Raw genomic sequence first — 24,756 nt, 5'->3', positions numbered from 1 at the left:
TCCACAGAACTTTGTCCTCTGCTCTTATTTCTCTTATTCATCTTACTTTGCCTTGATTAGAGCAGTTGAACCATAACTTACTAGTTGATTATGTTCTGCTGTATATACCGTTGGAAACCTTCCTTGTGTGAGTAAGTGATCCTGTGGCGTCGTGTCAGTTTTCTTTGGGTATTTCAAGAAGTGATTTTCTTTTCACACACATTTCATTTTCTATGTTTTCATTATCCTTCTTCCCATCATAACTGTGTTTATCCTGATCTTGAAGTTCTTATTTAACAAGTACTTGATATACTGTATACTCAGAACTTTACTAGTTGGTGAAATTAATATAATTTGTTTTATCAGTGTTACCCTTTGAATTTTTTCAAAATACTTGCCTATATCTTCGTGTTTGTTCTGCCTGCACAACCCCCTCTGCCATATCCACTATTATTTATATCTGTTCCCACCTCCTTAAGCCCTGTTTAAATCTCAGTGGACAGACTTTTATTTCTTCATAGTCAAATATTTGAGTTTCTCTTCTGTATAGTCAACTCCTGGCCATTGCCGCTAAACACGTTGATGTTTGGGGGAACTTCACCAATTTTTGACCATATGGAGTTGATGGGAACTAGAGTGGAAGGAGAGGAATAAGATCACTATTGTACATGTGAACACTCAAGAATACACACTAGTGTTTAATAATGTTTTGGCTGCAGTAAGGGCATGGGAAGAAACCCTACTTAGCCATTATTTACCGAAATGGTGGAAACCACATTAGAGGGGGCGGGGGTTACACACAGGTCAATTTTGGTAGCAAGGGTTTGTGAATAGACTTTTATGGAGTTATTCGTGGAATTCTTAATATCTTGTAAGATCTTGTGCTAGGCCTGATGGGTAATACTAGATCATACTATATACCATCTAAGAAGTCCCAGCATAATTTGAGAGTACAAGCAACAGTACTTTGAGAGTACTGTACAATTTACAGTACAAGCAGCATCCGTAAGCACTGTGGAAAGTAATACCTAAGAAGAGATCATTCAAGCTCTGATAACTAGGAACTAGAATGGTTGGTTTTACATGGAAAAATGGGGTTTCAGCTGTCTTTCAGATCTTTTGCACTGGTGTAGTCCCTCTCTTGTGGCTGTCAAAAACAAACACCCACAATATGGGCTGAAGCCACTATGAAAACAGTGTGGAGGTTCCTCAGAAAACTAAAAATGGAATTGTCATATGATCCAGCATTCCCACTCCTGGGCATATACCAGACAGAACTCTGATTTGAAAAGATTCATGCACCCCTCTGTTCATAAGCAGCACTATTTACAATAGCCAAGGCATGAAAGCAGCCTAGATGCCCATCAGCAGATGTATGGATAAAGAAAACGCCTGTGTGCAGTGGAACACTGTGTATATGTGTGTGCTTAGTCACTCAGCTGTGTCTGGCTCTTTGCAACCCCATGGACTGTAGCCTGCCAGACTTCTCTGTCCATGGGATATTCCAGGCAAGAATACTGGAGTGTGTTGCCATTTCCTCTTCCAAGGGATCTTCCTGACCGAGGGATTGAACCTTCCTGACCGAGGGATTGGCAGGCAGATGCTTCACCACTGTGGCACCTAGGAGGCCCTAGTGGAATATTACTTACCATTAAAAAGAATGAAGTAATGTCATTTGCAACAACATGGATGGATCTAGAGATTATCGTACTAAGAGGAGGTAGTCAGAAAGAGAAAGACAAATACCGTGATATCAATTGCATGTGAAATCTAAAATGGGACACAAATGAATATATCTACAAAACAAAAACACTCTCACAGATACAGAAAACTGACATGTGGTTGCCAAGGGACTGCAGGGGAGAGAGACTGGAAGTTTGAGATTAGCAAATGCAAACTATTGTAGAAGAATGGATAGCAACAAGATTCTGCTTTGTATAGCACAGGAAACTGTATTCAATATCCTGTGGATAAACCATTATGAAAAAGAATGTATACATGTTTAACTGAGTCACTTTGATGTACGGCAGAAATTAAACTCAACATTGTAAATCAACTATACTTCAATAAAATAAACTTAAAAAAAAAATCCTGCCATATAATGCTGAGGAGCATTGGAAAAGTTCAGAACAGAACCCTTCTTTAAAACCTGACCTTTTAAAAGGTATTCTCACTGGGTATAGATTTCTGTCTTTACAGTTTTTCCCCAGTTCTTTAAAGATTTTGATACACTGATTTGCATTGTTTCTGAAGAGAGATCTTCTATGATTCTTTATTCCTCGGTATGTAATATCATTTTTTCTTCTGGACACTTGTAAGAGTTTTATCTATCACCAGTTTTAAACAGTTTGAACATGATTTGCCCTGATATAGTTTTCACTGTGTTTCTTAAGCTTGGGGTTTGTGAGGTTCTTGGATCTCTGGGTTTATATTTTTCATTAAATTTGGGGAAACTTTGGTTATAATTTCTTCAGTTTTTTTCTGTCCCACCCTCCATATCTTCTAGACTTCAGTTATATGTGTGTGTGTGTGTGTGTGTGTGTGTGTATTAATTCGTTTATGTATAGTTGCTTGAAGTTCTTTAGCTCAGTGATTCTCTGTTAATATTTATATTTTTGGCCTTTTGTGTGTGTGTGTGCTGTGTTTCTCTTTGGATAGTTTCCACTAGGTATGGCTTCCAGTTTATTAATCTTCTCTTCCACAATGTCTGTTTCCTGTTAATCCTTTTCATTGTAATTTTCATCTAGGATGTATAATTCTCATCTCTAGAAGTGCAATTTGAATTTTTTAAAATACTCTTCCATATTTTTAATGCTCATCTTTGCTCAGTCTATTCTCTAACTTCTTGAGTGAACATCTGGAGTAGTATTATAACTTTTAATGTCCTTAATGTTATTATTTGTGTTATTTCTGGGTCAATTTGGTTGATTTTTCTCCTCATTATAGGTCCTGTTTTCTTCTTTGCATGTCTGGATTTTTCTATTGTTGTTGACTGTTGGACATGGTGAATTTTACCTGCTTGAGTGCTATATATTTTAATATTCCTATAAATATCCTTAAACTGTGTTCAGGGTCATGGTTAGGTTACTTAATAGTTTGATCCTTTTCAGTCTTGTTTTTAAGTTTTTTAGGCAAGACTAGAATAGCGTTTAGGGTTATTTTTTCTTCATTACCAAGGTAAAACTTTTCTGAGTATTCTTTCTGTCCAGTTCCTTGTGAAATATGAGGTTTTCTGTATGGTTGCTGGAAACAGGAATTGTTTCTGGTCCTGAGTAAGGCCCTGATATTGTTTCCTTCAGCTTTTACCCTGGCCTCTGGTAGATTCCTAGCATTCATGTGATGATTAGTACTCAGATGAAAACTTGGCAGGGTGGTTAGGGAGCCCTCATCTGCAGATCTCCACTGTTCTCATTCTGTACAGCCCTCTCCTCTGTCACACACTTCACTGTGAACTCCAGCCTCTTTGGCCTCCCCAGACTGTCAGCTCATCTCTTCAAGGGAGAAAGACCTCTGGACTCTGCCTGTCTCCCCTTCCCTGTACCATGGCCTGAAAATTATTTCAGGACAGTACACTAGGGCAGATGTAGGCCATCATTTGCTGCTTCTCTTTCAGGGATCATTGTCCTTCATTGCCGAAAGTCCAGTGTCTTGAAAATTACTGTTTTATGTATTCTGTGTTGGTTTTTATTTTATTTTTAGTTGTTTCAGGTGGAAGGTAAATCTGATCCATGTTACTCCATCTTGGCTGGAAACAGAAGTCCTCTCAGAATAGAACTTTGACATTGCATACTCATTTCTGTCTTGAGGAAGTTAAGTGGATCTGGCCTTATCTTTTCACTCCATTATCCTCCCTTCAGAGCTCTGAGTCCTTCTAAGAAATGAATTTAATCTTCATTGTCTTCCATGTGCTATGCTGTTTGTGCTGCGCTCAGTTGCTCCATTATGTCCAACTCTTTCTAGCCCGTCAGACTCCTCTGTCCATGGAATTCTCCAGGCAGGAATACTGGAGTGGGTTGCCATGCTCTCCTCCAGGGGATCTTCCCAACTCAGGGATCAAACCCACATCTCCTGAGTCTCCTGCATTAGCAGATGGATTCTTTACCACTGTGCCGGCAATAAAGAATCTGCCTGCTAATGCAGAAGACGTGGGTTCAATCCCTGAATCAGGAAGATTCCCTGGAGGAGGAAATGGCAACCCATTCCAGTATTCTTGCCTGGAAAATCCCATGAACAAAGGAGTCTGTAGGCTACAGTCCGTGGGGTAGCAAACAGTCAGACACGACTTAGCAGCTGAGCACACTATGCTGTGTATTAGTTGCTAAAATGAATAGGCTTGGTCCCTGCACCAGATGGGCTTCAGATCTAATGAGGGAGGCAGGCATGAGTCTTGTTGCTATAATTAGAAGTAATATATGATTTGAAATGTCTAAGATGCTGCCACAGTGTAGAATGACATGTACCTTTTGCAAACATCACAAATAAGCAGTAGAATTAATGGCCTTTTGCTGACATTTGTAAATTCTGTCTTCTAATCATGATCAGATTGTCCACACTTTTCCTGGACATCTGTAATCTTCCTGTTAAAGGGGTAGGATTGAATCTGTGGTCTTGGTTCCCCAATTCTCCTGGATTTGTTTCCTTTCCATATGACCTTTTCTTTCTGTCTGAGCTTTGGTCTGTTGTTAGATCTAATTTCATTTTTTTCTTTTATTTACAGCACTGTTAGAGTGGTAAAGACTGACATATAAAAAATTGATTGCATTTTCTCTAAGTGGATGAGTTTTCTCAGTGAATTTATGCATTTTCAGAAGTAAAATATAGTTGGTTGCTGGGAAGGGAAGACTAAGGGTAGCAGAAGGCCACTATTACAGTTAATGAATTTCACTTCCATTTTCCCAAAGGAACTCTGGATGGTGAATGAGGTCAACTATACTTGGATTTGTTTGGGTTAAGTTGAGGGTTGCTAGTGTCATCTAACAGTCCTCCTCTTTCTGTGGCTGAGCAATAGAAGATATGAGTAATGCCAGTGTGTCTGCTGACTGAGTCAGGTGTGGAGAACATTGCCTGAAAAGTGAAAGCTTGATCAAGCTAGCAAGAGCTCCAGTGATGGAATTTTTCTTTTATCCTAATCAGCTTTTGTGCCCAGAGCCTGTCTTGGAACGATAGCCTTTGTTTAGATAACTGTTAGCCCGTGCAGTCTGTCTGGTATTTGTGGAAACTCTGGATATCCCTGTTTCTCCTCAAGGAGCTCATTGATGTAATTTCAGACACTGTATCCTCACTCAAGAGAACATGCTGTCTTGCTCTGTGTGGTATCTTAGAAGACGTGCTGCTGTATCCGTTTTTAAGCTTATGGGTCCAGATGTCTCTAGCAGCAGACCTACTTTTTCTCAGATGCTTGGCCAGCTTACATGTATGAATAGCCTTTCTGTCCTGCAGTGGCTGTGAGAAGCTCTGAGCATTTGAGAGCTAACTAGCGTTTACTGAGCAAGCCATCTGTGTGGCACTGAGTGTACTATTTACAGAGATTGTACAAGAGATTCTGTCAACCTCGAAGCTACTTACAGTACAGGGGAAAATAGCATAGGTGAATTTAGCGACCCGTCTAGTAGGACCACAGAAGAAAATTAGAAGATAAGCCAAACAGTTAATGTGTGTGTTCTGTTTCTTCAGACATCTCTGTTGGGATTGGTGGCCTGAGTAACCATGCAGCTGGAATCCCACCAATTATAGACATGCTGTATTTTGAGTCAACTTTGTGGTTTGGGAAGGATGTATAATTCAACAAATGCTTATTGAGCATGCAAAGTATCATGGTAGGCACAGGGCATACTGCGACTATAAAAATTATATCCTTGGCTCCTAAGGAACTGCTCATATTTGGAAAGGCAAGGCATATTTAAGATTTTAAACATCTTTGTAATATTTTTAAGTCTTCAGAAAAGAAAAGCATAGTCATCAACAAACTACTAACTCCTCTGGGTCGTGGGGCTGTGGTGAGGTTGTGGTGGGGAAGAGGAAGGATCTTCACTTCTTACTGTATACATTTCTAATATTAATATATGTAGTAAGAAGTTTTTACCAAGTGCCAATGTTGCCTTTTGGTATTATTTCTTTATTGGTTAAAAAAGTGATAGTGACTAGATTATACACATGTTAACTTTGAGTATCTCTGTGTGATAAGGTTTATATTTTCTTTGTTGTGTGTCTCTGTTATTTTCTGGGCTTCCCAAGTGGCTCAGTGGTAAAGAATCCACCTGCCAAGCAGGAGACATGGGTTCGATCCCTGACTTGGGAAGATTCCCTGGAGAAGGAAATGGCAACCCATTCCAGTATTCTTGCCTGGAGAATCCATGAACAGAGGAGCCTGACAGGCTTCAGTCCATGGGGTCACAAAAGAGTCAAACAGGACTTAGTGACTAAACAACAACATTATCATCTACTTTTTTTATGATGGATATATATTATTTTATAAATAGAGAAGAAAGTATTAGAAAACCAAAACTCAAAAGGACCTACAATAATAATTATAATAAATTTTAATGTGATTACCATATTTTGGATACAGTATACCAGCTTTCCCTTTTTTGTCTCCTCACTTTCCCCAGAGCGATAAGCCGCAATAAAGTTTCCCCACAACTTTATTAAGGTGGTTCTATTATTATTAATATTATTACTGTTGTAGTTATTATTATTAAATAAAAAGGTGAAACAAGGGCATTTACTCTTGCTTCTTTCCCTTGTCATTTGGATGTATCAGCCTAGAAACAAAAGTAATCCAGCTATTAGCTATTTGGCTGTACTGTGAAGGCTCCTTAGAAAAATTTAAATTATGCTGATTGGTTTACAATTATATCTGTCATTGTGGGCTGTGATCTCTTGTTTTAAAATATCCTAAGAATACTTTCTATATCTTTATATTTAGTTCTGTTGGAGAAAGCAAATAGATTATCCCATCTCCCCATCTGGTACAGTGAAGAGAACTCATCTGCTTTGCTTACTTTATGTGAGAGAGAATTAAAATTTCCAAGTTATGTGTGATTCAGGTTAAGTAGTTAAATGCTGTCTCTTCCAAATTTTGCTCCAGAAATCCATATCCCCTTTTAATTGTAAAGATAATTACTTCGAAAGTAATAGTGGTCTGTGTTATTTAAAGAAGTCGAAGATTGAAGAGGAGATGTCATTTCTAAATGAGGTTTTTTTTCCCCCTTATAGCATGTATTCGATGATCTCAGTGGCTCAGTATCCTTGTCCTGGGTTGGAGACAGCACTGGGGTAAGTAATGCTCTGACTTTGTTGATTCAGCCTAGCAAGAAGATGGTATAGATTTGGGGGAGTTTAAGTGCTAAATGTTTTACCTTCTGAAACTGTCTCCAACTTCAGCTGTAGGAAATGCGTTTGTAGGACAGACTTCCAGAAGGCTGTGGTTGGTTTGGTTTTGCTTTTAGAACTAGGAACATCTTGTGACCACCTTCTTCCATAATAGAAAGCTAAACACCTTTTTAGTCTTTGGTGGCTGCTTGATATCAAGATGAGCAAGAAGAAGAAAAGAGGAGAGTGCTGTGTGAAAAGGCAGCCGTACAATTCTTGGGAAAACTTCTATGTGGAAGCAGAAAGTGGCACCTTACACATGTTGGCATTTTTCCTCCGACCTGTTTTGTTCCGGTATCCTTTCCCATAGTTAGTTTTAAAGGACTGTGGCAGCCATGGGCTTATCACTGTTCAGCTCCATCTGTTGGCCTTTCCCCAACCACAAAGGAGGTAGGTACTACCAGCATCGGGGGAATGAGACAGTTAGTTATTATCCTGCCTGAGCAAGGGCAGGGACCACAGCTCATGCCCTCCAGTATTCCAGTAATGTATGTATCAGAGCACTGAGGTACGTGAGGCTATATCAGAAGCCAAAAGAAATAGAATTTTTGTACTAAAGAGCAAGTTATTAATTTTTAAATTGCTGGTAGAATTTCTTTAAGCCTGTCTCATTTGCTTCTAAAATTTGAGTTGTTCACTATTTCCCATGATTTATCACTTTATCTAAGATAGTTGGTATCTCCAAGATTTCTTGTTATATGGCTGTATGAGACTCCCTAGCCTCTTATTCCAATTTATCACAATCATATCTTCATGTATGTTTTCTCTAGAAAAATACTTATTTTAAAAATTGATCTCATGGAGAACTAATAGCAGGGAGAAGAAGAAAAGGACAGATGTGACACAGCAGCCTCTATTAGAGCATTCACTCTGTTCTAGCCTTGTAAGCGGAAAGAGAGATGATTCTCAACTGAGAATATCTCAGAATAATGTGAATACAAAATAGTTAAATTCTTCCTTTACTGTTATTTGGAGTTGATCAGCTCTGTTTCACGCTGCGTCAGGTGTAGGCAGTGAGACCATCTCAACAAAATAAGCTGAGAATTCGAATCATTGTAAGCCGTAATCACTTGGTCCTTCTTGGTTTTCAGATGTATTACAATATAGGCTACTGTGAAGCAGAATTATTGGCAATATTTCTGATATTCAGATATTGCAAACATGTAATTGGATTATGTTTCTTATTGACCACATGCTTTTGTCTCTTCAGATCATTCTAGTCTTAACCACCTTCCATGTACCACTGGTAATTATGACTTTTGGACAGTCCAAGCTATATCGAAGGTGAGATGCCTAGCATATGATTGGGGAATTTGATTGAGTAACATATTGTGACTGTAAGTTCTCTGCTTTTCTAGGCATGATGGGATCTAACAGTTGATTTTAAAGATCTTCTGGCCGTCTTAAATTTTCACTAGATTGTCGCCCTCAGCACATTTTTAAATATCTATCTAGTTAGCAACCTAAAGCAGCATGAAAAGGAATCTAGTTCCAAGGAAATAAGGTTGACCTGACTGAGTGGCAGAACAGTAAAAGAAGATGAAGAGTCTATAGGCATGTGTGTATGTTAATTTAAATGGGTATTTATTTGTGGGGAGGTAGCATAGAGTAGAAATGGCAACCCACTCCAGTGGTCTTGCCTGGAGAATCCCAGGGACGGGGGAGCCTGGTGGGCTGGCGTCTGTGGGGTCACACGGAGTCGGACACGACTGAAGCGACTTAGCAGCAGCAGCAGCAGCAGCAGCAGCATAGAGTTTAGCCACCTTTCTATTTATTATCAGGACAAAATGGTTTTAAACTCCTGAAGTAACAATCCTTACTGTACCTTCCAAGTGATTTTTTTTTATTTTGGCCCCACCATGGAGCTTGAGGGATCTTAGTTTCCTGATAAGATACTGAACTGAAGCCCTGGCAGTGAGAATGTGGAGTCCTAAACACTAGACTGCCAGGGAAGTTAGATATCTAATATCTAAAATATTAGATAATATTTTTCATCTAACATTATGAGCCCCAAACAGATTGTTTTTAGGTCCGAAGGAGGTTCTCAGGTCATACCTACCAAAGTGCCTGGTAATGATGATGGTAATATATGTTTTGGGACTATAGTCTATACTGTGACATTCACAAAGTTTGAGAGTTGTCTTTTCAAAGGTCCACCTTGGTTAAAGGGTAGGATTCTTTTCCTTACCTGTAAGATTCAAAGCCAGCTAACTCCCAGAAGTTGCTGATTGTCTTCTCCATCATGGGTGTCTATCCCATTTTCTGCCTAGAGACCCAAAGAAATTTGACATTTCAGCAGATAATATAGAAATTACCCTCTGGGCCAAAGGATCTCCCAGAAGCTACCATACTTTCTCAGGGTTCTTTGCTTGATTGTTGACGCTGGCCAAGGTGGGAATGAACCCATGTTGAAACTCTGATATATATCAGTCCAGCCTCCCTTTCCCAATAGGTGACCCTTGACTGCTGCTCCTGAGTCTGGAGCCAGTGCTTTCTGCCCTTCAACACAGAGACTTTAATTTAACAATAGGTCAAGAAAGAATTGCCATCTTGAAATTGTTGTACACTGCATGAAGGCAGGTTCTTGACTGACCTGGGGTTCTCCAGCAACTAACTAAATGACTGACACATAACAGACAGGCAGTACGTATTAATTGAATGAATGAATGCCTTGCCTTCTTTAATAATTCTCAGGCTAATAGTATTTTTATTTGTTTGATAAGGATTGACAAGGTATTACAGAATCCTAATTCTAGAAGGGACTGTAATTTATAGGTGATTTTGTTTATAAGTTAGAAAACTAGTTGAACCATTTCGGGTAGATGAAGTGTCCTGTTTAGGAAGGAAAAAAATGCATTAACATTTTTGTAACCTTAGTAAACTCTTTCCATTTTTTAAGAAACTTTGCTGTTGTAAAAGTGTTTGTGATACACTTTTTCTTACCTATTCACCTTCCATTAAAAAGACAATGCAATCATATTGTAAAACATTGGAAATTTTAAATGAAAAAAAAATCACGTTTAAGTCAAGTAATCTTATTTACAGTTTATTATCTTGACTTTTCTCCTTTAATGTTATACCATATAACTCTATAGCCTTAGGAAGCAACATGGTACAGTGTAAAGTTACCTCTTGGCATATAGGCCTGGGGTTGAATCTCAGTGTTATTTGTGAGCAGAATGAACTTGGGTAAGTCATTTAACCTCCCTGAGTCTTTCTGTCACCTGTAAAAGAAAGATGATAATAACAGCCGCCTTAGAGCCACTGAGAGCTGTGCTTCCCAGCACCTGTCATGGAATAAGAACTTGGCACTGTTAGCTGCTGCCTGGCCAGTGGCCAGGTGTGGCATGTGACCAGCATGTACTGGCACTGCGGTACTGTTAGTAGTTTTCTAAATGAGTTGAAACCCTTCCATACCAGTTGATAAAAGGTGATTTCCTGCCTGCCCCCAGATGCCTCTATAGCTTCTACAAGTACACCCCTACCCCAGCCAACATGCAAGTGTTACCAACACCTCATGTTATGAACTATAACCATTCTGATTGGTCACTGCTCCTACCATAATATTTGTCAAATTCTTGTAATTTTTGTTAGATTGAAAGAATTTACTTAGTCATTATTCTCTTGGACACCTAAGTTGTAGTTTTTTCACTACTGTTAATGCTGCTGTGATAAATATCACACATGTATGTCATCAGTTCAGTTCAGTCACTCAGTCGTGTCCGATTCTTTGCGACCCTATAAATTGCAGCACGCCAGGCCTCCCTGTCCATCACCAACTCCTGGAGTTTACTCAAACTCATGTCCATTGAGTTGGTGATACCATCCAGCCATCTCATCCTCTGTCCCCTTCTCCTCCTGCCTCCAATCCCTCCCAGCATCAGAGTCTTTTCCAATGAGTCAACTCTTCGCACGAGATGGCCAAAGTATTGCAGTTTCAGCTTCAGCATCAGTCCTTCCAATGAACACCCAAGACTGATTTCCATTGGATCTTGCTTCTATCACCAGTCACATCCACAACTGGGTATTGTTTTTGCTTTGGCTCCATCCCTTCATTCTTTCTGGAGTTATTTCTCCACTGATCTCCAATAGCATGTTGGGCACCTACCGACCTGGGGAGTTCCTCTTTCAGTATCCTATCATTTCGCCTTTTCATACTGTTCATGGGGTTCTCAAGGCAAGAATACTAGTGGTTTGCCATTCCCTTCTCTAGTGGACTACATTCTGTCAGACCTCTCCACCATGACCCGCCCGTCTTGGGTGGCCCCACACGGCATGGCTTAGTTTCATTGAGTCAGACAAGGCTGTGGTCCGTGTGATCAGATTGACTAGTTTTCTGTGATTATGGTTTCAGTGTGTCTGCCCTCTGATGCCCTCTTGCAACACCTACCGTCTTACTTGGGTTTCTCTTAAGAAGATGCCTATTTCCAGTTTATATTATGGTAGCAAATGAAAACCTCCTCTCTGATCTCTGCATGTTTTGAATCCTTTACTAAACTCCTTCTCTTGGTTGAATTATGTTCGAAACCTGTTGCTTCGGCTGCTTTTTTGCTTGCCTTCTCAATTCACGTGTTAGCCTCTATAGTGCTCTTCAATCAGGTGGCTAGAACTGGACCTGACAAACCAGAGTCATACCAATGGGGAGTGAAGTGTTTTCACGACTGTTTTTCCTGTCCTTTTGCTGATTTTCAGCGTTGTGCTTACTTTGAGACAACCCCAAACAAAACAGTATCACTATGTTACTGCTTAAATACCTACCACCCTCTGACTCAGCCTTTTTCCATCCTGTATTTGCCTAGTCTTGTGAGAAACCACTAATATATACTTTACTAGAGAGTAAAGCAAGTTGTTTCTGGTATAGTATGTTAGTAAGGTTCTTTTTCTTCATTTTGCACACCAGGTTTGTTTGTTGGGTTTGTTTGGTTTTGCAAGGTCATTTTGAATATTAATTACTTCCTCCCTGCTGTGAAGTGAAAACTCTTCCAAAATTTGGGTGGACACTGTAAATATGTCTTGTTGCCTCTCCAGCTAGGCTGGCCTGGCCTAGTCTAAAGTGACTCATGTTGTTGGACACACCAGCCAAGAGTCACGTGTTGCTTCAGAAATGGGAAAGGGAGGGAGCAATTTGAGCAAAATGAGTCCTGAATATGCTGAGCTTGCACAACTGAGAAATCAATTAAAAGCCTGTTGAATCTGCTCTGAAGACTCTTCTGTTTTTTGCAGCTTTAATGATTGTATTATTTATTGGATTGTCTATCTCTCTCAAGTCTTATGTGGTCAAAGGTTCATTTGGGGTTCAAATAGGAGGCAGCTAATCAGATGCCACCTGCCATAAGCAGTACCATATGGAGGTATGCATGAGGAGAAGGAAGTTAGCTGTCTCTGTTACCTGTGCCGAGTTAGAGGGAGCACACTTCAGAAAGAGGATTGTTACAGGGAGGGAGGTGAGAGGGGGGTTCAGGATTGGGAACACGTGTATACCTGTGGCAGATTCATGTTGATGGCAAAACCAATACAATGTTGTAAAGTAATTAACCTCTAATTAAAATAAATAAATTTATATTAAAAAAAAAAGATTTGGGAAGTAAAGTCCCTGGGCATTAATGATTGGATAGAATTGAATAACATACTAATATCTTCAGTTAAAGGGAATCATATTTGAATAGTATAAATTTTGATTCCCTCTTCAAGAATATTAATTCATATAACAGATTATAAAGTTCATTTACCTCTCACTTGCAAATATGAAATTAAAAAGGAAATAACTAGCTATAGTTAAGATGATAATTTGATTTTCAGCAACAAATGTTGTGTGCCTTTTTGTTTTATGGCCCTTTGAGTCTAACCTTTCATTGTAAGATTAACTTAGTGAAGCACATTATGTACAGCAAAATTCTATACCAAGTTAACAGAAAACTGCTGGACTGTTTTACTTGTGATTTCTATTTCCTATTGAAAGTTGTTCAAATTTTAGAAATTGGTAAGGGAATCTCTAAGAGATTTCACATTAAAGTTTATACTGTAGTCAATGTAAGTTTTTCAGGAAGTTACCTGAGGTTTAATAAAAAGGATAACTTTAAAATATGCAACAGAAACTTCTCTGACATTTTAGTGTTTAAGACTCCATGCGTCCACCACAGGAAATGCAAGTTTGATCCCTGGTCAGGGTACTAAGAACCCACATGGTCAATAAATAAATAAACAATAAAGATATGCAGCAGATATTAAAGCAGAGTTCAGTAAACCAGGTTCTCCAAGGCATCTCGTTATGACAACCTTTGTAATGATATGCTTGGCTCAGTTTTCACCGTAGTAGATTATTAGCAATGACTGGATATTCTGATTACAAGGTTAGCATAAATTCTGTTTGCAGAATATATCTTTCTACTTTTTGTTTCTTAAAGTTTATTGAAATGTATGATAATGGCATGTTACTGCACCTTCATTTTTTACAAACTTAGGGCATATAAAAACCATGAAGCTAGGTGGTTTTTGTCACTTAAATATTCCCATGATTTTCATGGGAATGAAAATCCTGTTCTTAGAATTGTCTTATTATCAATCAGAGCAAAATAAGGACCTCAGATACATACTCACATTCCTTCTGATAAAAAGTTGTGTGATTTTATTTATAATATTTCACCCTCTTTATTTTCCTACTTGTATTTTCAAAATTTCTGTAGAAAACATGCATCCTTTTCAAATAAGTATAAAACACAATGACAATTAAATTAAAACACATAAGGTAGCATCAGACAGTTGGGGTTAAAACAAAGAAACTGAAGTATTGGGAATTCGGTTTAATGTAGATTCAGATTCTGCCCAGCTCACCCAGCAGTGGTTTCAGGTCTGTAAATCTTTTGGAACATTTTAATAAGCTACATTCTCCTTATTGATCTTTTAACTGGAAATCTCAATCCAGTTAGTTCTCATTCACAGTAGTTATGTTCTCCAGTCTCTGTGAATTACTGAATTAGTGAATACTGAGCCATTGCTTCTAAGGGAAATACAGAATTAGGTTCCTTCAAACTTCTGGCCACAGTATTCATTTTCATCAGTCGATCTTGTTTAACCTTGTTTTATGTGTGTTTCTGTTTAAAGATACCTTATGTGTATTATTGATTCATTGAGCTCACAACCAACTGTTGCAGAAAGAAGCTTATCTAACTCACATATTTTCTCCAGAAACACTAAGCAGCGCTTCATAACTATGCTTGGGGACTATTTAAATAGCAAGCACTAACAGAAGGCACAAAAATGCAGAATGCAGAGCAGTAAACAGACTGTAAGGAAGATACTCATGCACAGAATAAGAGCTGAAACAAGAAAGCAGGCCAGCCGCTTGTTGGACTTCAGAAGGGAACATGAGCCCCAACAATTTTTGCTGCCCTATGCATATCTGCCAGTGACTAGGAAAGTGCCATGAGTATTGATTTGGGGTTACAAATCTGAGTAGGCAAATTTATAAATATGGAATCTGTAAATAATGAGGATTAACTGTATAAGCTTTCTCAATTAGTGAAAACTACAAAACTAACTTTTTTGGAGTTTGTTGTCTTCCTTTTTGCTTTTATGTAATAATTTATAGTGACTTAATCACGGCAAAAATGAATTAAAGGAGTAAAGAAGTAGGTAGGCCTGAAAGTCAACCAAGCAAGGATATTTATGCTTGTTTGATTGTTGAAAAAAGTAAAATGTAAGATTTTCTGAGATATTTATTGTAGGATTCTTTTATTGTTACTTTTCACTGAATGTCTGCAGGTCAAATGCCCATTGTCACAGTTCCTCTGTATTATAAATGAAAAGTGGTAAAAATTGGAGGTGTGATTCTTGGTTATTGGCATTTGGGTTGAATGTCAGTCAACATGTTAGTCTTCTGGAAAAATACCCTCCTGAGTCCTTCATCTTAGGAGGAATTTTAATGCTATGTCTTATCAGAACTCCATGTGATGATTACTTTTTTTCCATTTATTTAAATAATCTCTAGATTTTTCCTGTTCTTTGGTGGTATTAGGCTCTATCCCAAAAACGTTTGTACTCCAGTACTATTTTTTGTTGTTCAGTTCAGTCCCTCTGTCATGTCTGACTCTTGCGACCCCATGAATCGCAGCACACCAGGCCTCCTTGTCCATCACCAACTCCCGGAGTTCACTCAAACTCATGTCCATCCAGTCAGTGATGCCATCCAGCCATCTCATCCCCTGTCGTCCCCTTCTCCTCCTGCCACCAGTCCCTCCCAGCATCAGAGTCTTTTTCAATGAGTCAACTCTTTGCATGAGGTAGCCAAAGTACTGGAGTTTCAGCTTCAACATCAGTCCTTCCAATGAACACCCAGGACTGATCTCCTTCAGAATGGACTGGTTGGATCTCCTTGCAGTCCAAGGGACTCTCAAGCATCTTCTCCAACACCACAGTTACAAATGTACATATTCTTATACATGTTTACACCACAGATATAGCAAAAGTGATCATTTATTTTTGCTAACCAGAAAGAGTTTTGTTAGGTTTGATGTATAGAATTGTTATCAAAAAGACTTACTTCTAAAGCAGATGGTTTCACAGGGCTTTGTTAATGTTTCCTGTTCATAACTCTTAATTATCATATGGGATTTGAAAAGTTATTTATTTTTCAATATATTTCATTGATTTCCTCTCCATGATATATGATGTATGCCAGTATATATGCTGATAAAAATAAAGCCACTTTAAAGCAAAGTGCCATATTAAAATATATTCCTGGCCCCAACATAGCTTTGACAAAACACTACTTAAATCCCAGCAGGTTGACACTGGTCTATCATGCTCCATTTGTTTATCTGGCTAAAGTGCCAGAGTGTTGTAGCAGATGATTTTTTGTTTCCCTCGTGTTGCTTTCTTTTTCTGAAGGGCAGGGATGTGTTTGTGTGCCAAGTTCTTGAAAAGCAAGCGCACTTGCCAGCAGGTTTGTGGAGGTTCCCTGGGATGTCATGAAGGAGGGGTGATTTGTGAACTGGTGATAATCAAGCTGCTGCAAACCCTTTAGGACATGGTCTGAGCTGTTGATGTATGCACTGTAGAACTAGAACTCGAATATGCATATCTCTTGGCCTGCTGTGGAGAAGATAAGAACTTTTCTTGTACTCAGAAGTCAAAGGAAGGGTAACAGGAATCTGTTGGGTGGTTTCTAATCCCTATTTTATATAGTTCTCTCTGTGTGTGTTCTAAGAGATGGAAAGACAACTGAAAAGTCCCATGTAGTTTGCGTTAGCATAGTGAAGGGACCTGTATGTTCACTCAGAGATACTTCCCTCCTGTCTCTCTCCAGTTTCCTCTGAGTGGACCTTTCCTGACAAGCCACAAGCCCTGGCAAGAAAGAGCAGGACCACTGGTTGCAAAGGAAGAATTCCTTACACATAATTAAAAGTTGTCTCAAGTTAGGGGCTGAGCGTTAAAAGAATTAGATTGTAGTTTCAGTTTTGCCCTTAATTGACTGGTTGACTTTTGATGAATTGCTTCCCCGTGAACCTCCTCCTCTGTGAAATAAGGGAGTTGGACAAGATGTTCTCTTTGGTTCCTTGCCTCGCTCTGGTCTGTGGTTCTGCGATTCTTTTCCTGTTGAGGCTGATAGCAAAACTGTACCGCCTCTCAAGTCATATATTCTATCAGTGAAGACCACTGTACGTTGCATTTATCATGGGCAACTGACTTGCAGTGCACTGTGATCATCACTTATGGATACTGAAATTTAATTAATATTAAGATCTAGCATTATATATCATGTTAGAGCTATGCATAGTATTAAATACTCCTGACTTTTTTTTCTCTTACGTTTTGAAATCTAAAAATTGACTTTAATACTTCTCAAAGGTATTGTTGAAATGAACTTTTGGGTAAAGCTTTAAACAGCCTAGCAGTTGAGATTAAGTTTATCTGTCTTCTTTAGCTGGGTGCTGCATGCATTAAGAGATTTGTGCCTAAGGGTGGTAACTTTAGGGGAGGAGGTACTCAAGATCCTGCTACTTAACTTACAAGCTTTATCATGAGTACAATACAATGCATTGATAAATTAGTTAGAAGGCCTTTGACTACATTTAGCAGAGAGCCCAACTCAAACTTTTAATATAATAGCTTAAGTAATAAGGGAATTGGGACTTCCCTGGCGGTCCAGTGGTTTAGACTTCACCTTCCAATGCTGGGGGTGTGGTTTATGGCACCCCACTCCAGTACTCTTGCCTGGAAAATCCCATGGACGGAGGAGCCTGGAAGACTGCAGTCTATGGGGTCGCTGAGGCTCGGACATGACTGAGCGACTTCACTTTCACTTTTCACTTTTCATGCATTGGAGAAGGAAATGGCAACCCACTCCAGTGTTCTTGCCTGGAGAGTCCCAGGGACGGAGGAGGCTGGTGGGCTGCCGTCTGTGGAGTCGCACAGAGTTGGACACGACTGAAGCGACTTAGCAGCAGCAGCAGGGGAGCTAAGATCCGACATGCCTCAGGACTGAAAAACCAAAGTAAAAAACAGAAGCATATTGTAACAAATTCAATAATGACTTTAAAAATGGTCCACATCAAAAAATATTTTAAAAAAATAAGGGAATTCATGGCTCATAACTAAATACAGAGGAAGGATGGGTCGATTCAGTGCAGGGTCACAGGCCGCCTCTCTGGACTCCCAGAGCTATTTTAGCAGTGCTGGCCGCTTACGTTGGTGTCTACTTCAAGTTGGGCTCTCACTGTATCAGAATGCCTGTTGCATTTTTTTGTTTTGTTTTGTTTTGCATTCACATGCTACAATATGGGAGTTTCTCAGCGTTGATGCCATTGACATTTGGGGCCAGATGCACCATTCGATTCCAGATGCTTGTGGCCCTCTCTTTTTTGGGAGACTGTCCCATGTATTGTAGAATGTTTAGCAGCACCCCTGGCTTCTACCTACTACGATGCCAGTACAGTGCCAGTAGCACCCAACCCTGAGTTGTGATAATGAACAATGTCTCCAGACTTTACCAAATGTTTGCTTGGTGGGGTGGGGGCCTGGGGCAAAAATACCTTGGTTAAGAACCACTGATCCTTAAGGAAGACAGACCGTTTCATTAAGTGGTTGTCTTAAGTGTGTTTCCTAATAGACTCCAGTTCTCCCAGTTTTTTCTTAGTGGCTCAGTCTGGGTCCTTTCCTCATTCCTGACCCTGTCACCCATGAGGGATTGGAACTTCGTTCCACTAATTAGGCCCACCACTGCGGGTAGGGGTAGAATCAGGAGGGTGAGGGAAGCTAGGTACAAACCCATCAGTGCCCATGACCTCTGCATTCTGAATTTGTCCTTTTTTTCCCCTCTCAGTGAGGACTATGGAAAGAACTTTAAGGATATCACAAATCTCATCAATAACACATTCATTCGGACTGAATTTGGCATGGCTATTGGTCCTGAGAACTCCGGGAAGGTAAGACCGTTCATATGTGTACAAAACTGCATAATACCGTAGGCAGGGCTGTCAGATGTTGATACGTGAGTGGTCTAGTGGTACACAGCAATGTATTTAGTTTACTGGTACAATATTTACAATATAATAGAATGAGACAATACTCATTACAAAAGAATGGCATTTTGCATACAAGTTCTTTTTTTGGACCTTGTCTAAGATGCACCAAAACTCTTCATAATTATGTGGTGGTTGTTTAGCGTTACAAGGTATACATCTAAAGACAACCTTCTAGTCTTTGGGAAAACTGGCTGATCTCAGACTGATCAAGCTTATCTTCATAGATACAGTGCACTGGCTCAGGACAGTAGTTTTTTCTTAAGACTAATACTTCAGGAAGAGAGTGTATCAGCTAATCTATTTTTATAACTCTTCCTACTTTTGGAACTAAAATTTTTGAACAAATGTCTGGTGAAAATGGTGGAGGGACTTTGTGTACTTTTATAGTATTATACCCTGGTTCTGAACTTCCTTCTCCCTGACCAGGTGATTTTAACAGCAGAGGTATCTGGAGGAAGTCATGGAGGAAGAATCTTCAGATCATCAGATTTTGCAAAGAACTTTGTCCAGACCAATCTCCCTTTTCATCCTCTGACTCAGATGATGTATAGCCCGCAAAATTCTGATTATCTTTTAGCTCTTAGCACTGAAGTAAGTCTAGTTGAAGAACTTGTCTTGCCTTTTGTGTTTTTATAGTCTCAAAATACACTGTCTTAAGAGGACCGTGCAGGTGATGCTTTTTATGCTGGACTGTCTTCTAGTGACTTCTTATGGTATGAAGTGTGGGTTTTTGGTTTGTGTGTGTGTGTGTTTTCCTATATGGTAAAGGACACAATTTTCATATGCTATCTATACCAGATAGGTGTATGTCTAGTTATCATTACAATTTTTTTAAAAATGAACAGATACTTACTGTTAGAGTAATGAACTAGGAAACAGTTTAATCATTCGTGATCTGCAAGAGACAGACATAAATTGTTAAACTTTTAAGATTGTTATTGTTTCTTTCCTATGGCCAAACTACACCTTTATAATTTTTCCTTGTTCAGTCCTTAGTATAAAAACCTGTTGATGTCTGTCTTTGATGCCCATGTATTAAATATCCAGAGTCCTAATTCCCTGCACCCCCTACCCCATTCCTGTACTCTTCCCAGAAACCATGGGTGGCCCTCCCACCTTTGTTCTGAACGTTTCCTGAGGAGCAGCTCAACTTTACCATTCCTGGAGGACCAGTCTGTTTTATCATAGATGTTAAGGGCCCAGAGTGGCTGAGTTGCCAGACTATGGTAGTAGTCATAATTACATTCTGTGTTTATATGGCTCTCTCTCATCGTATTGCTTAGAGTGTGGTTTGCTGACCTGCAGGATCAGATAGAAATCCCTGGGAGCTGGTTTAAGATGCAGATTGCTTGGCCCTGATCTGGATATAGTGTGTCAGTGAGGTGGCTAGTGTTTTTAACAAGCTCGCCAGATGAGCCTGCGCACTAAAGTCTGAGAGCCACTGCTGTGATGACCGTTCTGGGAATGGAAATAGGGTTATCAAATACAGACAAGTTGGGCTGAGCAACAGGATGGCATAGGGAGGATGAGAAGGACACTTGGAAGAGAGGTCTAGGGTTCTGGGCCTTCTGGGGGCAGAACTTTCAGCTGAGGTCAGGCTGAGAGGCTCAAGGAAGGTCAGAGTTAAACTCAGCCAGAGGAGGAAAACTAGCCTACCGGATAGGCATCACATCTGAAAGCAACAGTTCCTGGGAATTGGCCTTCAGCAGCTTGAGTCGGACACGACTGAAGCGACTTAGCAGCAGCAGCTTGAGCTGTAGGCCCTTCAGGGGAACTAAGAGACCCCTGTTGGAATGGACAGAACCATTGATCTGCCTTTGAAAACCCCATCACCCTTACCAAGTACCTTAAGTTTATTAAAACAGCTATCTTAGGGAGAGGCAGGCACAATCTGCCTTTAGACCTGAAATTTCTTCCCATTAAGGGTGAGTTTGAAGTACAAATAATCAGGGTGGAGAGATGGACCAATTTGTACTAAAGTGTAAATAGGTGATATCAGACCGTTCCCTATTTCTAAGTGGATTAGGTTAATTAGGAATGCTGGGAGGTGAATGTTACTAGAGGAGGAAGAGTTAAAGAAGAATGATGGGTGAGAGTGGAGGACCGCTGAAGTTATTTCTGCCTAAATCATCACCGTTTCATTTGAGCTGCTCCAGGACATTTCAGTCCCACCGCCAGGGGGTCTGGGCTCACTAGACTCCTATTGCCAATGTCCCTGAAATTGTCTGTTTTTATGTTATGAAGTCTCTGCTGCACTTGAAAGTATTGACCTCCTTTTGGGAATTCTACTTGCTTGGCTTCTGTGGCAGTCCCTTTGGTTCGTTCTTTCCTACCTTCTAACCATTGCTTCTTAGTCTCTTTTTTTAAACTCCTTTCAACCTCCCCTTAAATCCCTATTGCTCATGTTGCTCTGAGTAAATGCTCATTCTACTCTCCCACTCTTTACCATTTTGCTACCACTGTGATGTGTCAGATTCTCAAATGCCTACCTCTGCTCCTGGCTTCTTCCTGGGGCTGCAGATGCCTTCCTTGCTGTCTGCTGGGTATCTCTAGCTAGATGTCCCACAGGTCCTTCAAACTTAACCTTTCTCAGCCATATTGTTCTTCCCTTCATCCTTATGCTGGCTAAAGATTCCACAACACTGCTTTCCCCTCACCAAGAATCCCAGAGTGTTCAACTTTCACACAAACACACACACACACGCACGCACGCACGCACGCACGCACGCACTCCATCCTGCCCTACAGGAAAGTGTCCAGTTCTACTGAATTTAGAGTCTATATTATTTCTGAGCCTTTTCCTCACAGCTGTGGCTTCAGGCTTCACTAACTCAATGCAGCAATTAGTCACTGCTTCTATTAATAGTTTGAACCCTCTGAAATCCATCTTTCCCACTGTCACCCAAGTATTCCTCTTTAAAAAAGTAAAACTGGTTGTGTCATTCCCCTCCTGCCAGTATCCCATATAAAATAATGACCAGATTCCTCTGCACGAGCTGCCACCCCTCCCCAGCACTGGCTCCTCTCTTCCCCTTGAAATGTTGCTCCATCTGTGTCTGAAGGCTTCAGCTCCCTGCACACACTGAGATGTTTCACCACCTCTCTGTCTCTGCTTGTACTAATCTCTTCGTGCATTGACATCTCATCTTCCATTTGCCTTCTTTTGGTTACACTGCTCATCATTTAAGACTCCGTTTGGCTGTCTTCTTCACAAGTCAGCTCTAATGCTTTGTCTCTCCCTGCTGTTACCCCAGAGACCATGTTTCCATAACACTTACCATGTGTATTGAACTTTCTTTTGTGTACCCTTGTTAAACTGTAAGCTCCTTGAGAGCAGGGAGTATGTCTTATTCATCTTTGTATCCCCAGTGCAGTGTCTGGTATACCTGGCACATAGTAGGCACTTCATAAGCATTTGTTATTCTGAACTTGTTCCAAGACCCTAGAGAGGGCCCCATAAACTGTGTGTGTCTGTGAGCTCAGGCAGCTTGGCTGGAATTTCAGTGTGTGTTTTTACTGCCCTGAATGATTGGATATGAATTATTAAAAGGTCATACAAGCAGCTGCACATGATAAAGCTGGAATTTTGATAAGTCATTTATAATCTTTCAGAATGGCCTGTGGGTGTCCAAGAATTTTGGGGGAAAATGGGAAGAAATCCACAAAGCAGTCTGTTTGGCCAAATGGTGAGTAACAGAAGAGTCCATCTGTGCAGAGCCCTAAACTTTCCCTGACGATGCCGCCAGAAGTCGCACGAATCAGTGTTGAGCACTTAATATGTGCCAGGTGCTCTTCAGGGTGCCATAAGGGATATGAGAGAGGGGTGCAGCATAGACCTTGGCCTGGAGGAACTTCTCATTCTGCTGGGAAAGAAGACTTGTCTCACTAAATGTTAAAATATAAAACAAGGCACGTCACCAAGTAGGTACTGCCTGCAAAAGGTTTATTCTGTGTAAACGCTGACATCAATTGCAATAGCATAAAATACAGCTTTGATTGGGGGACTTATATGCTTCTCTGCATGCACATTTATGCTCCCTCATCTAGAGATCCATGCCAGTTAGGTGGAATGTAGTGAGGAATCAGGAAGAAAGCTCAGAAAGCTTCCTGGCTGCTAGAGTCACGCTATCCATGCATCGCAACTCATTCACTTCTCTTGACTGCGCACCCCATCTGCTTACAGAGGATACAGTGGAGGAGGCTCTTACTCGGGAGTCAGGTCACCTTTGTTCTAACCTGGATCAGCTGCTAGTCAGTGGCTTGACTTTTCTGGGATTTAGCTTGTTCCTTCTATGAAAGGAGATTTATTTGGGGAGTTTGGGGAATGGTTGAGCAAGAATTAAGAGCGGTCATACCTCCAAATCCTGATTAGGCTCAGATTCTTGTTTAGAGCCTCTTTCTTCTTTCACTTTGACTAATTTTAGCAAGTTCATTGATCTAGTTTCCCAGTTGATAGCAGGTTGCTGCCAGAAGTGGGGTATGTGAGTGTAAACAGCAAGCACAGACCAGCCTGAGAGTCTGCTGCCTGGGAGCCACACGGAGGCAGGAAGAGCTCTAAGAACATGCAGAGACAGAGAACAAGACAGAGAAGCAGACAGGATGGAGGGATTTAGTGCTATGTCAGGAGCTCAGACGGTTAAGCGTCTGCTTACAGTGCGGGAGACCCGGGTTCGATCCCTGGGCTGGGAAGATCCCCTGGAGAAGGAAATGGCAACCCACTCCAGTACTCTTGCCTGGAAAATCCCATGGATGGAGGAGCCTGGTAGGCTACAGTCCTTGGGGTCGCAAAGAGTCGGACATGACTGAGTGACTTCACTTTCACTTTCAGGAGAACACAGAAGCCTCAGAAACTTCTAATGGGAACACTGCATTACAGTTTCATACAGTTGGTGTTCATGACAGTGATCCATAATCCCAAGGAAGAGTTTGGTATTTATTGTTCTCTGCTTAGGGAGGTAGGAAAATGTGTGATATAGACATTGCCAAATATGTCCATTGAAATTGACCAAAACATTTAAAAAATGATGCTTAAGCAAGCATCCTTTCTTAGGAAATGCTAGTTAAATGAGGTTTTTATAGCACTACTGTGGTACGCATCGCGTGTCTGCTTTCGTTTTATGTATTTTAATTAATTGTCTTTATATCTTATATGATCTCATCAGGAAGGAATTTTTAAAGTAACGAAGTTAACAAATTATTTTGCTCCTGATAGACCTAAAATATGTAGTGTGTGTTCAGATAAGAATATAATAATTTTAATCATTAAAGCTCATCTTTACATCCATATATCAGATCACCACAATGTACACTTTAGATGTCTTACAGTTTTGTCAGTTATACCTCAGTAAAGCTAAAGGAAACAACAGAAAACTCATCTTTAAAACTAAAGAGTTATTTTTAAATGGTATTTTGTTTTGTATCTTATATAAGAATCTTTACTCTTGTTACCTTGCTTCATTGAATAGTGTCTAAATATGAGGTCTGGGCTGCTGCTGACTGTCTACTCACCCTTTAGATCTTTGGTGTCTAGAAATTTACAGTCTAAAGCTCTGAAAGAACGTACTCAGACCCAGCACCTTTTTTGTTTTATTGACGTACAGTTGATTTATAATATTATAATCATTTTAGGTGTATAACATAGTGATTCAAAAATTTTATAGGTTATACTCCATTTATAGTTATAAAACATTGGCTTTGTTCTCTGCACTGTACAATGTATCCTTGTAGCTTATTTATTTTAGACATAGTAGTCTCCACCTCTTAATCTCCCACCCCTTTCTCGCCTCTCCCCAGTGGAAACCCCTAGATTATTCTCTATATCTGATAGCCAGCACCTTTTGCTGGTGCTAATCTATAAGTCCTATCAAGGTCTGAATCTAATTCC

General features: G+C 40.1%; 1 protein-coding gene across 4 annotated transcripts in view; it reads left to right on the top strand.

Annotated features, from left to right (window-relative positions):
* The window catches only part of SORT1 (sortilin 1), a 66,721-nt gene that overhangs the window by 14,187 nt on the left and 27,778 nt on the right, over positions 1–24,756 (top strand). For all 4 annotated transcript variants that reach the window (XM_018045855.1, XM_018045854.1, XM_018045857.1 and 1 more), the window contains exons 2-6: positions 7,195–7,254; positions 8,561–8,634; positions 18,671–18,773; positions 19,299–19,463; positions 22,485–22,558. In XM_018045855.1, the coding sequence (XP_017901344.1) occupies positions 7,195–7,254; positions 8,561–8,634; positions 18,671–18,773; positions 19,299–19,463; positions 22,485–22,558 (476 nt within the window). The remainder of the gene's footprint in view (positions 1–7,194; positions 7,255–8,560; positions 8,635–18,670; positions 18,774–19,298; positions 19,464–22,484; positions 22,559–24,756) is intronic.

This window comes from Capra hircus, chromosome 3 (genome assembly GCF_001704415.2).
Source record: "Capra hircus breed San Clemente chromosome 3, ASM170441v1, whole genome shotgun sequence".
Lineage (NCBI taxonomy): Eukaryota > Metazoa > Chordata > Mammalia > Artiodactyla > Bovidae > Capra > Capra hircus.
Note: the sequence above shows the minus strand (reverse complement) of the source record. Positions and strands in the feature narration are given on the sequence as shown.